This window comes from Vulpes vulpes, chromosome 13 (assembly GCF_048418805.1).
Source record: "Vulpes vulpes isolate BD-2025 chromosome 13, VulVul3, whole genome shotgun sequence".
NCBI classification, from domain to species: Eukaryota; Metazoa; Chordata; class Mammalia; order Carnivora; family Canidae; genus Vulpes; species Vulpes vulpes.
The window spans coordinates 153,696,701-153,713,720 of NC_132792.1; the positions used below are offsets into that span (position 1 = coordinate 153,696,701).

At 35.3% G+C, this 17,020-nt stretch overlaps 1 protein-coding gene across 1 annotated transcript in view; it reads right to left on the bottom strand.

Annotated features, from left to right (window-relative positions):
* The window catches only part of LOC112907132 (membrane cofactor protein), a 44,558-nt gene that overhangs the window by 11,500 nt on the left and 16,038 nt on the right, over positions 1-17,020 (bottom strand). Inside the window, exons 4-8 of the mRNA XM_025982276.2 lie at positions 13,791-13,885; positions 12,207-12,404; positions 6,257-6,439; positions 5,814-5,858; positions 5,664-5,708 (exon numbers count right to left, since the gene is read on the bottom strand). Coding sequence (XP_025838061.2) covers positions 5,664-5,708; positions 5,814-5,858; positions 6,257-6,439; positions 12,207-12,404; positions 13,791-13,885 — 566 coding nt within the window. The remainder of the gene's footprint in view (positions 1-5,663; positions 5,709-5,813; positions 5,859-6,256; positions 6,440-12,206; positions 12,405-13,790; positions 13,886-17,020) is intronic.

A 17,020-nucleotide genomic window follows, 5' to 3' on the forward strand; every position in this document is an offset into this window, starting at 1 on the left:
AACCCATAATTTTGTTTTACCTACATACATGAATGTTTCCCATTAAAAGTAGCATCATAAAATACTGTAAATTTGTATGTGATCAGCATTCTTCATATTCAATAACATTTCCTGTGACAATAGTCTGTGGTATGTTATGCAACTATATCATAAGTATATTGTTAAAATTATGGGGGCACCTGAGTGGTCAGTGGTTGAGCATCTGCCTTTGGCTCAGGTCATGATCCCAGGGTCCTGGGATCAAGTCCCGCATCAGGTTCCTTCCAGGGAGCCTACTTCTCCCTCTGCCTATGTCTCTGCCTCTCTCTCATAAATAAAATCTTTAAAAAATTCAAGTATTTATTGTTAAAATAAATTTATGAAATTAATAAAATAAATTTATGAAAAAGCCATCACTAGCATCATACTCATTGGTCAAAGACTGAAAGTTTTTCCCTTAAGTTCAGGAACAAGACAAGAAGCCTGGATTTTCCACTTTCACTCAACATATTAGAAGTTCTGGTCAGAACAATTAGGCAAGAAGAAGAAATAACAAGCTTCCAAGTTGGGAAGGAAGAAATAAAATGATCCCTGTTCTAGATGTTGTGACCTTTACATAGAAAACTCTAAGGATCTCTCTCTCTCTCTCTCACATACACACACACACACACACACACACAATTAGAATAAATGAATTCAGCAAGGCTGCAGGACACAAAATCAACACACAAAAATCAGCTATGTTTCTATATACTAACAATGAACAATTCAAAAAAGGAAATTAAGAAAACAATCTCATTTACAATAAACAATAAATAAATAAAACAAATAAAATGTTGTTACATCCAAAACAAACAAAATAGGAATAAAACAAGCAAGAAGGTGAAGGACTGAAAACCACACAACGTAGCTGAAATGAACTGAAGATAGGTGGAAAGACATTCCATGTTCATGAATTAGAAGACTTAATATTATTAAAATGTTAATACTACACAGAGCAATCTACAGACTGAATGCAACCCCATTACCATCTTGAATATGCATGTTGCAGAAACAGAAAAAAAAAACAACCTATAATTCATATGGCATCTCAAGTGACTAAAAACAGCCACAATAATCTTGAAAAAGAACAACAAAGTTGGGAGGACTCACACTTCCTGATTTTAAAACTTACTACTTACTACTACAAACTACAGCAATCAAATAGAGAAACAATTGGCAAAATACAGACACATAGACCAATGGAACAGAATAAAGAACTCAAAAAATAAACCCTTATGACTATGGTCAAATGATTCCACTAGGGGTACTAAGAATATTTAATAGAGAAAGAGCAAAATTTTCAACAAATGATTCTCAGAAAACTGGATATCCAAATTCAGAAGGATGAAGTTGGACCCTTGCTTTACACCATCCACAAAAATTAACTAAAAATGGATACAAAACTAAATATAGAGCTACAAGTATAAAACTCTTAAAAGAAAACATACAGAACAAGCTTTGTGATGTTAGATTTGGCAACTCTTCTTGAATGTGATAACAAAAGCACAGGAAACAAAAGAAAAAATAGATAAACTGGACTTCATGAAAATCAATGGGCACTGATTTTGTCCATCAATGGACACTGTAAATAGAGTGAAAAGGCAATCCACATAATGAGAGAAAACATCTGCAAATCACACACTTGATAAAGCACTAATACACAAAATATATGAACTCAAAAAACTCAATACCAAAAAAAAAAAAAAAAATTGCCAATTAAATGACTTGGCAAATGGGCAAAGGACCTGAATAGACATTTCTCCAAAGATCTGCAAAAGACAATAAGCACACGAAAAGACGACTAATCACTAATCATTAGGGAAATGCAAATAAAAACCACAATGAGAAGGTTGGCTCAGTATGTTAAGCTTCCAACTCTTGATCTCAGGGTTGTGAGTTCAGGCCACACATTGGGGTCCATGCTAGGCATAAAGCCTACTTCAAAAAAGCAAAACAAAACAAAACAACAAAAATCAGTGAGATGCTACTTCACATGTGTTAGGATGGCTATTATCAAAGAACAGAAAAAGAACAAGTGTTGCGGGATGCCTGGGTGGTTCAGTGATTGAACGTCTGCCTTTGGCTCAGGTCATGATCCTAGGATCCTGGGATCGAGTCCCACATAGGGTTCCCTGCAGGAAGCCTGCTTCTCCCTCTGCCTGTGTTTCTGCCTCTCTTTCTGTGCCTCTCATGAATAAAAAAAGAAAATCTTAAAAAAAAAAAAAAAAAAGAACAAGTGTTGGCAAAGAGGTGGAGAAACTGGAATCTTACTGAGCAATTATACTAGTAGGTATTTATTCCTAAAATACAAATGTAGTGATCTGAAGGGGCACCTGAAGCCCAATGTTTATAACAGCAATGTCCACAAAAGCCAAACTATGGAAAGAGCCCAGATGTCCATCAACAGATGAATGGATATAGAAGATATATATACACACACACAAATACACAATGGAATACTACTCAGCCATCAAAAAAAGAAATCTTGCCATTTGAAATAACATGGATGGAACTAAAAGATATTAAACTAAGCAAAATAAGTCAATCAGAGAAAGACAATTATGATCTCATTTATATGTGGAATTTAAGAAACAAAATAGGATCATGGGGGAAGAGAAGAAAAAATAAAACAAGATGAAACATAAGAAACAAACCATAAGAGACTTTTAATCATAGGAAACAAACTAAGGGTCGCTGGAGGGAGTGGGGTGGGGGATGGGGTAACTGGGGATGGGGAATTAAGGAGGGCATTTGATGTAATGAGCATTGGGTATTACATAAGACTGATGAATCACTGACTTCTAGCTCTGAAATCAACGATACATTATATGTTATTTAATTGAATTTAAATAAAATTTAAAAAAGAAATTGTAATCTTTGTGCATCACTGGTGGGAAGGTAACATGGTATGGCCACTGTGGAAGATAGTATGGCTATTTCTCAGAAAAGTAAACACAGAATTACCATATAACACAAGCAATTCCATTCCTAGGTAGATAGATGAACCATCAAAACTGAAAATTGAGCCTCAAACAGTTACTCAAATGCTTTTATTCAGAGTAACATGATTCAGAATAGCCAAAAGGTAGAAATGACCCAAGGGTCTGTCAACAGATAAATGCATAAACAAAATGTGGTACATAATACAATGAACTTATTATTCAGCCAGAAAAAGAAATAAGTTTTCTATATGCTATAAGATGGATGAAATTTGAAAACATTATCCTAAGCGAAATAAGCAGAATACATTATGCTAACTGCAATAAGCCAGAAATTACTCCACTTTTATGAGGTACTTGGAATAGTCAAATTCACAGAGACAGAAAGTAGAATAGTGGGTGCCAATGCTGGGGGGCAGGCAGCAGTGGCGGAAGGGTGGAGAGATGGAAAGTTACTGTTTAGTAGGAATTAAGATTCAATTTGAGATGAAAACATTTTGGAGATACACGTAGTAGTGACGGTTATAAATAATGTGGATGCACTTACTGCCACTGAGATGTACATTTACAATGGTTAAAATGGTAATAAAACTTTATTTAAAGCAATTAACACACAGGGGCACCGCGCCTGAGTGGCTCAGTCAGTTAAGCATCCGACTCTTGATTTCGGCTCAGGTCATGATCTCAGGGCCCTGATACCGAGCCCCATGTCAGGTTCTATGCTCAGCACGGAATTTGCTTGTCCCTCTCCCTTTGCTCCTCACCCATGCACTCTCCCTCTCTTTCTCTCAAATAAATAAATGAATAGAATCTTTAAAAAATTAATACACAGAATAGTCTATAAACATTTCTGAAAAAAAGTGTTCCGCCAGATATTGAAACGTATCATAGTACTGTGATAAAAACATAATCTGGTGCTGGTGCAAGACCGTAAGAGCTCAAGGGAATAGAAAGAGGACTAGAATACCCGTGAATTTTATAATAAAATTTGGCACTTGAAAATAGCTGGAGAGAAGACAACTTAATCAACAGATGTTCCTACTTTGCCACTGAATGGGGATGGGTAGGGTAGAGAGGGACCCTATCTCACTCCACCTACCACAATGAGTTTCAGATGCATCAACAAATTAAATGCAAAGAATGCAATCAGAATGCATGGTTGAAATATATGTTTCAGCATGGGGAAGACCTAAAGACTTTATAAAAAAAGACAAAACACATAGCCATTAGGGAAAAGATAAATATACCCAACTACACATATAAAAGGCCCCTGATGATATCTTAAAGTCATCATGAAAAAGGATGGGATATAATAAATCTAAATACAACCCCAATCCATGAAGTGGAAAAAGTACAAGTTTTAGAAAAATATGAACAAAATGATGCCATTTTAATTTAAGAACAAAGGAAAACAAAACACAAAAATATATATAACTACACATAAAAGGATGCTTATGTACAGAAATAGATAAAAAGACACCCTAAAACTATTAAGTGATTAACTCAGGTAATGGACTAGAGAAAGAGAAAAAAAGCTAATCTTTTATTCTATATAAAAGCTAATCTTTTATTCTATATACTTTTATAGTGTTTGAAATCTTATAGACTTATATTCATATACTACTTATGTATAAAACTATAAAAAGCAATCTATATCCAACAGTATAAAAATCTGAAAAAGAAAACTGACTAGTAAAATCAAGGCAAAGGAAAAAACCTAGAAAAAACTGTTCATTTCATTAACAGGGCTTTCATTTATAATGAATTCTGACAAATCAACAAGAAAAATATTATAGAAACATAAGAGAAAAATAAGCAAAGGACATGAATAAATCAAAGTAGACCAAAAAAAGTTCAGCTTCGCTAATAGGGAAATGCAAATTAATATATGACATCATTTTTAACCCATCGCCTTATAAAGCTCTTAGTAAAAGTAGGATACAGAGTTGCTGATACTGGATGACTTCAACTCAGATGTATAGTCATATGAGGTGGCTTGGATTCTGAAAAAATTAATTTCTTTTGGTTCACCAACTTTATCGATACAAAATTATGGGTTTAATCTTGATTTTTGATATTAAAAAGATAGACCATTTCTCAAAGTGAAAATAATATACATTTTAAACTTTTTAATTCTACTTCTGGTAATTTGTGCAAATCTGTATTTGCACAAATACATCAGAATATATGCATAACAAAGTTTCCTATAGCTTTGTATTTTAAGATGTAAATTCCAGATGTTAAATGACAATAAATCATACAAATAATGGTGTTCAAAGATAGCAACTCTGAAATCTGGAAGATATTTCCTTCTGGCCATAGCAATATATATATGTTAAAACAAGACAAGGACCTTCCTCTTCACTCATATTAATTCGAGTGATGTCATATAAGCTACCTTTAGGAACTTCTCATATGTGAGGCACTGTGCTGTTTTAAATGAATCCTATTAAAAGTTTGCCATCACTCCATGAGGAAGGCATTAAATCATTTTACAAATACAGACACATTTAACGTTTATATAACTTGCCCAAGTTTGCATATCTGTTTATATCTGTACACTATGGCAAATAGTTTTAGAATCATGAACAATTTAAAAGTGGCTATCAATATGTTCTTCCTCTTTTCATTACTGAACATGATGAATGCATGTAAGTAATTATTTAGAGGATTTTTAAAAATATAAGCAGGAAGGTACTAAACCTGAGACACTCGGAATTGGAGAGTTTGTACTGGGAGGACTCGACACTGGAAAACAAAATAATGTAAATGTATCAAATGACTGGGAGTTATTACCGGCACATACACCAGGAATTTTAAAGATTTCTGGATATAAGCAGTAAATTACTAAACCTGTATGACTCAAAATCGGAGGACTGGTAGTAGGAGGAATCAGCACTGGAAAAAAGATAATGTAAAATGAATCAGCCACCTGGGAATTATTGTGTTCTTTTCATTTATATGAAGTATGTCTTTCATTCTTGACTTATTTAGGTAGAAAGTCTCAGCTTCAATTTTCTGGAAAATGGCTATTCGTTTTTATACAGAAGAAAAAAGCCACATGAGAGAAATTTATATACACTGGTATACATAACATGCAAAGACCCTATGAAAATATATAAAATCACAATAGCAGAATTCTTTTTGTCATTTATCTGTCAGGGAAATAAATCCAAGACAGAGTTAAATACTAAAATTGCTTCTTTTCAACTCTCTGGCATCACTGATATTTAATGTCAAAGAAACAACATCATAATAAAAAAAATAGACTAGAAGGAAAACAATATCCATTGTACCTTTAAGACACATCGGCATCTCAGGCTCCCAAGTACTGTTACTGCCACAGACTGCAAAATTGGGGCCCTTATGGTAAAACCCTGAAAGGCATTCAAATTCAATTCTTGCTTTGTAGTAGTATTTCCTGCTAAATCCCAACACCAGTTTGCCATTTTCGGGTTCTGGAAATGGACATTTGACCACTGAAAAGTAAAGAAATTCCAGAATTAATGGAAACCTGCGTTAACACAGGGACAGACAAAAATAATGCAAAGCAGTAATTTCCAGTGGGAAGAAACAGACAAGGAATGAAAGGCAAGTTGTTAATTAAGGAAAAAAATACCCAAGAACCCTGTATATGTATGTACATTTTAACTCCAGGGAAATGGATTTAGAGAAATCTAGTAACTTTTTTCCTCCTAGAAAAGACTCACATTATAGTTTATTGGCTTTCCTACATTTTTTCCCATTAGTGACAAGTTTTGAGAAAGGTCTGACCGGCACATACACATTTGGGTAAGTTCAAGAGCAACTTTTGATTGTCCTTTGCTCTAGGGATTTTTTTAAAGGTCATGCTGACACTGATTGCAGTACCCTGCTTTCCCAGGAAAGCAGGAAACACATACTCTTCTGAGAAAGTAATACTTGAGCTCAAACTTAAAAGTCGAAAAGCAGGTAGCCATGCACACATACGCAGAAAGGTCGTTCTCAGGGAGCAACAACATACACAAACAGGGATTTGCAAGAAATGGAAAGGCCAGTGGACTTAGGGCAGCGTTTTCCAAACATCTTGGCCTGCAGCCTAGAGATCAAATGGCACATTTTACCCTGCAAACCAGTATGTGAGCACACAGGCCTGAAATACAAGTTAGCCTCATGCCAGTGGACTCTGCTCAATTTCCCATTCTACTCTGCTTCTTACCAAGTAAACTACTGGTCATGACCTGATAGATCGCTCTCAGGATCCACTAAGGGGCTTGGCAGATTTTGGAACCAAAAACCAACACCACAGGGTTGGGGCAGGGACTACAACAGAACATCCTAGGACGTTCAATCTGACCAACAGACAAGGGCCAGAAAGAGGAGAGCCTTTTCAACCAGAGGACTGCTCTTCCTCTGTTCCCCAGGGTTCTGTCTTTCCATCAGCTCTCATTCCCCTTCTGCCTGAGGAACTTCCTGTAGCAATTCCCATAGTGCAGGCCGGCTCATGACAAATATCCTTGGCATGGGTTTATCTCAGAAGGTTTCATTTCATCACCTTCAGCCTTGAAAGACTCCTCCTTGACAGAGAATTCTAGATTACGTGTTTTGGGGTTTTTCCAGCACGCTAGCAGATACTGTCTTCCAGTCTCCACTGTTCCTCAGCACGAGTCAGCTGTCACTCTTACTTGGGGGAGGACACTGTGACATGTGTTTATTCTCCCCTCTTCCTGGCTGCTTTGCCTTTAACCTTGTAGTTCTACCATGATGTGTTTAGTTCAGTGGGGGTTTCTTGGTAAACTAGAAAAATGTGTTTATCCTGCTGGGGTCAGACTTCCTTGGTTCTGTGAGGTTATTGTTTTGGGACAAATGTGGGTAATCTGGGGCCAATATTTATTCAAATCACCTCCATACTGCTCTTTCTCTTCTCTTTCTGAAGCACCAACAGCACGTATGTTGACTTCCTGCTCCTCTTCCACGGATCTGTAAGTCTCTCTCTTTCTAATCATTCATTTCCAATCATATTCTTCTGACTTCAGGTTCACGGATCTTTTCCCTGTCGCGCTACACTGCTGTTAACTGCACTAATGGTTTTCCTTATGTTTGCTAGACACAGTTTACATACAGTAAAACTCACCCTTTTAAGTGTACAGCCGTATTAGGTCTGACAAATGCAAATAATCATGCAATCACCACAGTAAAGACACAGAAGACTTGCATTACCCCCCAACATTTCCTCATGCCCCTTTGTAATCAACCCTCCCCACCTCCACAACCCCCTTCACCAACCAGCCAAACACTGATCTGTTTTCTATCTCTATACAGTTGCTTTTCCAGAATGTCATAATGGGACCACTGCCCCTGAGTATGGCTTGTTTCACTTAGCATAATGCATTAGAGATTCATTCTCGTTGCTGCATGGATTAGAGCACACTCCTTTCTATTGCTGAGGAGTATTCCATCGTGTGGATGTACCGCGGTTGTTTATTCACTCACCAGTTGAAGGACAAGTGGGTTGTTCCCAGTTTGGGGTGATTATAACTAAAGCAGCTGAATATTCTCACACAGATTCCTATGTGAGCGTATTTTCATCTTACTTGGATTGCTGAGTTGTATGGTAAATGTATGCTTAGTTTTATAAGAAATCACCAAACTGTGTTCCAAAGAGGTCATATCACTTTTCATTCTTAAAAAAGTGTATGAAAGTTGCAACTGCTTTACATTTTTACCAGTATATGGTATTTTTAGCTTTTAGCTTTTAGTTTTTGTTTTTTTAATTTCAGCCATTCTAATAGGCATCTAGGTATCTCACTGTCATTTAAATTACATTTCTGTAATCGCTAATGATATTGAGCAACTTCTCATGTACTTTTTGCCATCCAAATATCTTCTTTGATTAAATAGATAAATGTAAACATTTTGCCCATTTAAAAAAATGAGCTGTTCTATCTATCTATCTATCTATCTATCTATCTATCTATCTATCTACCTACCTATCTAGTCCATTATTAGGCATGTGTTTTGCAAATATTTTCTCTCCAGTCCATGGCACTTTTTAAAAAATTCTTTTAACAGTGTTGTGTGACAGCAGACATTCTGAGCTCTTAAAAAGTCTGTCATTGATTTTTTTTCTCCTTTAAAGGATCGTGCTCTTATGGTTGTATTTAAGAAATCTTTGGCTAGGTCACAAACTTTTTCTGTTTTCTAATAAAACTTTTTTAGTTTTGGATTTTACATTTACATCCATTATCCATTTTGAGTAAACATTTTTATACTGTATTAACATGAATTAAGGGTTCTTTTTGATATTTTTGAATATTTATGTCCAATTATGCCTGTACTTTTATCATTTTTCCATTGAATTGTTTGTGCAACTATGATAAGATCAATTGGACACATCTGGAAGGGTCTATTTCTGGACTATATTCTGTTCCATTGCTCTATATACCCTTTTGACAATACTACACTGTCTCAATTATATGCTTTAATACTATATTTTATAATTAAGTCCTGAGACCAGGAAGAATGAGAGTTATAAAATTATTTTCAAAAATGCTTTGAGTATTTTGTTTCATTAGTTTTTTCATTAATTTTAGATTCAGCTTGTCAATTTATATAAAAAATTCTGCTGCTCGGGCACCTGGGTGGCTCAGTGGTTGAACATCTGTCTTTTGCTTAAGTCATGATCCTGGGGTCCTGGGATTGAGTCCCACCTACATCAGGCTCCCCACAGGGAGCATGCTTTCCCTCTGCCTATGTCTCTGCCTCTCTGTCTCTCATGAATAAATAAATAAGACCTTTAAAAATTCTTTTTCAAATAAAAAATAATTTAAAAATTCTAGGATTTTTGTTGGGCTTGTGAATTTATAGATCAACCATGGAGAATTGACATCTTTATTATACTGAGTGTTCTAATTCATGCTACCAAATTTCGATTTATTAAGGTCTTCTTTCTTTTATTAAGTGTTTAGCTGTTTTTAGCCATTCAAATCTTGCACATGTGTTGTTAGATTCATACACAAGTATTTATACAAGTTTGAAGTTGTAAATGGTACTTAAAAATTTTGTTTCTAATAGTTTACTGCCAGTATGTAAACATATAGTTGCTTTCTATACATTGATCTTGTGTCTTGCAAACTTGCTAAAACTTCAGTATTTCAAATCTTCTAAATAATCATCTCAAGGATTATATTTTATTTCTTTCTTTCCAGTATGCTCCTATTTCTATCTCTTGCTGAAGGTTGAATATGATACAATGCTGAATACAGTGGTGACAGTAGATATACTTGTCTTCTTCCTACCTTAGGGGGAAATAAATTCATCTTTCTTCATTAAAGATAATGCTAGCTGTGGCATTTTTATCAGATTGAGATAGTTCTGTTTGATTCCTAGTTTGCTGAGAAATGTTATCATGAAAAGATTATTCAGCTGCCTTTTTTTAAACTTCTATTAAGATGATCATGTGTAGTTTTTTTTCCCCTTCTATATAGTCTTGAGACAATATATTGTACTGACAAATATTTGAATATGAATCAACCCTGCATTCATGGAATAAACCTTACTTGATTATGATGCATTTTTCTTTTCATATACAAGAGAATTTGATTTGTTAACATTTTGTAAAGGAGTTTTGGTTCTATCTTTATTATGGATATTACTTGTAATTTTCTTGCAAGGTTTTTGTTTGGTTTTAATATCAGGGCAATGCTGTCCTCACAAAATGAACTGAGAAGTAGTCTCTCTCTTGTATTTTCTTGAAAAGTTCGTACAAAGCTATTATTTATTCCTTCATATTTGGCAGAAATCCCCATTGAGGATATAGGATCTAAATAATTCTTTTTGTGAGAGGTTTCAGTTGTCAAATTTATAGGCATAAAGTTGTTCCCTTATTATTTTTTAAATGTCTGCAAGATATTTAGTGATGTCCTCTTTTTCATTATTGATACTACCAATTTGTATCTTCTTTTTTCTTGTCAGCCTGGCTAAAGAGGTTTATTCATTTTATTGACCTTCTCCAAGAGCCACAGGTTGGTTTTACTGATTCTCTCCATTTTTTTTTCTTTTTAGTTTTGTTCATTTCCTCCTTTATTATTTCTTTCTGTTCCTGGGTTTTGAGCTTAATTTCTTCTTTTCTAGTCTCTTCAGGTGGAAGCTTGAATCATGGGTTTGAGACTTTTCTCTTTTTCTAATATAAATATTTCAGGCCATAAATATCTTTCTAAGCAATGCTTTTGCTGTATCCCACAAAGAGTGATATTTTGATATGTTGTGTTCTTCATTTTTTTTTTTCAATTCAAAACACTTTCTAATTTTCCTTGTGACCTCCCCTTTTACTCTTGGATTGGTAAGAAGTATCTTGCATAATTTTCAAATATTTGGGGCTTTTATAGAAATTTTTTATTTCTACATTCACTCCATTGTGATCTGATATAATCTGCACGATTTCAACTAAAAAAAATCTTTAACTATCATATTTTGATATGATAGTTAAACTACCATAGAATATGGTATTAAAGGATGTTCTATGAGAACCTGAATAGAGCAAATACTTTGCTGTCATTCAGTGGTCCCTTTCTTCCAGAAGTCAATCCCTTCCATAGTCTCTCTGCTTTTGGTCACTCTCTACAACCTTACACATTATTTTAAACATGTTTTGTCCAGAGTTTATCATTCTTATTTGTGAGAGTGTTAGTCTTTTACAATTTGCTCTACCATTTCCTGTAGCCAGAACTCTCAGATTTCTTGTAATACAAGATAAAACTTACTTTTAAGCCAGTTTATGCTGAGCTTTTTGATGTTTCCAGGAAAAAAAAAATCCTACCTCATGCATACATACAGGAGTATTTCACAATGTATTAATTAGAATGCCAAAAACATGTATGGTAAAGGCTGGGGAGTTCTATAAATAGAACTACTTTTGAGTCACTTTGACCAACATTAAATTATATTAGGGGAGCCTCAGTGGCTCCATTGGTTAAGCATCCAAGTCGATTTCAGCTCAAGTTGTGATCCCATGCATAGTGAGACAGAGTTCTGCACTAGGCTCCCCACTCAGTGAGGAGTCTACTGGAGATTCTCTCTTTCTCTCCTTCTGCCGCCCCTCCCCACCCTGCTCTCCGCGCCCCCCCAAATAAACCTTTAGAAAATTAAATTAGAAACCAATTTAATGGGAGGAGCAAGCACAGGTGGCTGTTTTATTTACTTGGTAAGTATTTACCAAATATTTCCAAAATATTTACAAATGAAGAAGGAAAGAAATGGAAATATTACCTTTACACTCAGGAGGGTTACTACTCCATTCACCATCGCCAGAACAAATAAGCTTACTGTCTCCAATAAGTGAATATTCATCTGTTCCTTGTGAATTTTCACAGCTGTAAGTTACCACTTCATTATATTCAAATTCATCCTTGTGGCTATCAGTATATCTTCCATTTGCTATATTTCCAGGTGGCTGACACAGTATCTCTTAAAAAGTAAGAATAAAAAAGGACATGAAAGGCAGAAGGAAAGGAAATGATTATGATACCTTCAATAAATTCATTAAGGCATGAATTCTACAAGCTAGCTATAAATCCAATATCCATTTAGAAGAAAGTTTCTGTGAGAAAATGTATTATTCCAAATTCAAACCAGTAATGTAGACATGAAATTTTAGAAGAAAACCTTTTTTTTTTTTTTTTTTTAGAAAACCTGTTTTCTTAAATACTTATATAAGATCTCTATATAAAATGCCTGTGTTTATCTGGAAGGCCATTTAAGTTCTCATTATAAGAGATGCTGACAATTTATAAACAAAATCTTTTTAAAAAGAGAGAGGTGCTGACACTTTAATGAGAAAATATGCTTGTGATTAAAAATAAAACTCAGTGCTAGTTGAGAAATGCTTTATAATTTATAAGTCACTTGACACTTGAACAACGTAGGGGTTAGGAGAACTGATCTCTTCATAGTTGAAGCTCCTCATATTTCTTTTGACTCCTCCAAAATTTAAGTGCTAATAGCCTACTATTAACCAGAAGCCTTACCGAAAACAAAGAGTTGATTAACACATATTTTATATATGTATTATATACTATATTCTTACAATAAAATAAGCTAGAGAAAAGGAAGTGTTATTAAGAAAATCATTAAGAAAATACATTTATAGTGCTGTACAGTTAAAAAAAAACACAAATAAGTGGACCTGCATAGTTAAAATTTGTGTTAGGGGTCAACTGTATATTCATTCACTAAATTAGTAGTTCCCAGTATCAAGATATTACTGTCTCTTTTTACTTTAATCCTTATGTGTCTACAGTGAAATTATCCAGATACTACAAATTGAGTGATAGCACAACAGACTGAACTCAGACATCTTCCTTTAAGCCAGATTTTGAAGAGATTTGCAAATTGTAAAGCAATGCCACTATTCTTTCCTTTGGAAAATTCTGCTTTTTTAATAAAAAATATGTGGCAATATTAATATGCATTGAGCTTACAGTTCTTAAAAGTGAATTAATAATTATTTTAGGGCACCTTGGGTGGCTCAACGGTTTAAGCACCTGCCTTCTGCCCAGGTGTGATCCTGGAGTCCCAGAATCAAGTCCTACGTCAGACTCCCTGCATGGAGCCTGCTCCTCCCTCTGCCTGTGTCTCTGCCTCTCTCTATCTCTGTGTCTACCATGAATAAATAAATAAAATCTTTTTTTTAAATTATTTTAAAAACTTCTAATTCCATTATAATGAGTACCAGTAGACATAGCCCACATAAAGAAAAGCTCTCTGTGGTTTCTAATTTTAAAGCATAAAAGGATCCCAGCAACAAAATTTTAAGAACTAGTGTTCTAGATTCTAACAAAAGAATATACTTACTTGTACACAGTGGCGGATCATCACTCCAAACCACTTTATTACTGTCAGTACTAGAAATTTCACAGTATAGACTTTTTTTTCCAACTAACCGAAAACTAAATGAGAAAAGAAAAAGTTATTGGATTCGTTAGCAGTTAACAAGATGTATATAATAATGAACGCAAATTTTACATGGTTGTTTCTCTGTGCTACAGTAGTTTGTGGCAGAAGTTCTTTGAAGGGCATATAATGAGAATGCTAGCAGTATCTATAATTTAACCAAAAAAGAGTTTCTGCATTTAAATAAACACTGACCTAGAACTAAGACATCTAAATAAATCTGTCCTGTCAGTCTGGCCACTTTGCTATCTCCAGGATTCACCTTATACATTTACCTCTATGCCTATGCTCCTGTCATTCTTCTCCGTAAGGACAACAACCAAGTAGAGAGATTAGGCCCTAGAGTTTACCTGCCTGGATCTGAGTCCCAGATCCATTACTCGCTTTCTATTTGAGCTCAGGCAAGTCCCTTACTTTTTCTCTCGCTCAGCTTTCTCATCTATGCAAAGTGGATGACAGTTTATACCTCATGGGGCTGTTTTGAGGATTCGATGAGCTTGCATCTGGCATATATTGAGTGCTAGGTGAGTTTTAGTTCTTACTGATGATCTTTGGAGTATCTTTCTAGGAGTAGCTCAAGAATATGCCTATTCATTATCTTCCCTGATGATTTAAATTCACAGTACTCTCTTCTCCTTCTGAGCTCTCATTGTAATGATCATGAATCACTTTATTTGGCATTTCTCATTTACTATTTTCCTTTGACAATTCTCTGTACATATTTTGTTTCTCGATAAGGCAACAACTTCTCTGAGGAGAGAATATGTCTTAGATGTTTGATATTCCCTCAAAGTGCCTAGCATGCTGTCTCTATTAACTACATGTATACCTTGCTTTATTGCATTTTACTTTATTGCATTTTGCACATACTGTATTTTTTTTTTTACAAATTGAAGGTCTGTGGCAATTCTGCATCATGCAAGTCTATCAGAGCTATTTTTGCAACAACATTTGCTGACTTCCTGTCTCTATGTCAACAAACTATTTTTAAACTAAGTTATGTACATTGTATTTTTTAGAGAGAATGTTATTACACATTTAATAGACTACAGTATGGTATAAAAATTAACTTTTCTAAGCACTGGGAAATCAAAAAATTATTTTCACTCACTTTTTTGCAATATTCTTTTATTGAAGTGGTCTGGAACCAAACCCCTAATCTCTGAGGTATGCCTGTACAGACAACATGCTCTAATATTTCTACTTCATCAAGTTAAAAAATAGAGAATGAAATTACCTGTACACATTTCCAGTTGACATTTCCCCCAAGGCTCACTCATTATTTCTCTATTATTATGTATTAGGAGATGATTCTGGGACAATAGGAAGGTAGTTAACACCAGGAATCTATCTCCCCATCTAAACAATAGTTGTACTCTAAGAATCTATGCAATGTAACTATTTTGGAACTCTGAACTCTGATGATGGCTGACAACTTCCAAGGAAAGACTTGGACAGGTAAATTGCATTGATTTCAGTCAATATCATCTTCACACAGTGTCAGGTATGCATCTCCCACTCCCAGAAGGCAGGTGTGTATGTGTTCCTGAACCAGCTTAGAAGCAGTTTGGGTGAGCCGGAGGGAAGGGCAAAAAGGACCCTGTCCTCCAAATATTGGGAATCTGTGCTTTTATCACTGAATTCTACTTCTGATCACAGAGAAGCAGTCAACGAGGTGGGCAGCCACTCTTGTAAGCCTCTTTTTAACAGTCTGAAGTGACTATCCCTAACTCTTGTAAGCCTCTTTTTAACAGTCTGAAGTGACTTCCAGAGGATTCAACTTCCATTATCCTCTGCTCTCCACATCATTTTTCACCTTTTCCCTCTCAGGAGCCAGACAGTGAAGACTAAAACACTGAAGAACAACTGCATATGTGGGGGAAATTAAAAGTGAGTGTGCATGACCAGGGAAAGGCCCGAGACAACTGAAAAGACCTTCAGTTTACATGTCAGGCTGATCCTTGGCCCAGACATGTGCTACAACAATAATATAAAAGAGCAAGCCCTAGGGAAAGGGTAGAATCGGATTTCCAGAATTACATTAGTAGATTCAAATGTATAGTTCAACAAAAATTACAAGGCATAAAAAAAGAGGTAAGTTTGGTCCATTCAAAGGAAAATGTAAATTAACAGAAATTGCCCCTAAAAGTCCTAGCAGCAGATCTACTAGACAAAGACTTTAAAATAACTGCCTTAAAGATGCTCAAAGAACTAAAGAAAGAAATGTAGAAAGTCAAGAAAACAATATGAGAACAAAATAGAAACATCTACTAGGCGACAAAAAAACCTAAAATGAAACTAAAGTGAAATTCTGGAGTTGAAAAGTTCAATAATTGCAATGAAAAATTCATTAGAGGAATTAAATACAGATTTGAGGATGCAGGAAAAAGAACTGGCAAACTTGAAGAGAGGGCAATGGAAATTATTGAGCAGAAAGAGAAAAGACTGAAGAAAAGTAAATAGCAAAAGGGTCTGTTGGGACACCAATTAGCAGACCAAGACATACACTGTAAGACTCTCAGAAGAAGATAAAAAGGGCACAGAGAATATTTAAAGAAATAATTGCTGGAAACTTTCCAAATCTGATGAAAGATGTGATTATAAATATCTAAAATGCTCAACAAACTCCAAGTCAGATGAACTCAAAGAGACCCGTAGTAAGACACATAATAATCAAACTTTCAAAAGACAAAGAGAGAATCTTGAAAGCTAGAAGAAAGAAGTGAATCATCACCTAAAAGGGACCCTAAATAAGATTAGCAGATTTCACATCTGGAATGTGGAGCCCAGAAGACAGTGGGCTAACCGAATGTTCAAAGTATTAAAAGAAAAAAAAATCTGGCAACCAAAATTCCTTTACCCAGCAAAACTGAGTCAGCTTTCAGCTCATGGTTGCCTTATACTGTGAATGGTGGCACAGTCAGCATGATGCTCTCCAAGCAGGGACCTAAACAAATGGCAGGAGTCCACAGGGTTTAGAGCCTTGAAATGGGGTCGCACTCCTGAAATAAAAATGCTGGTCACAGGCTGGGTGAGCATGGAGAGAGGACGGAGACCAGGGAAAAAGGAGGAATTGACTGCTTTTCCCTGAAGGTGTCCTGAGGAGTGGGCCCTCCAGCTAGAGGCTGGAA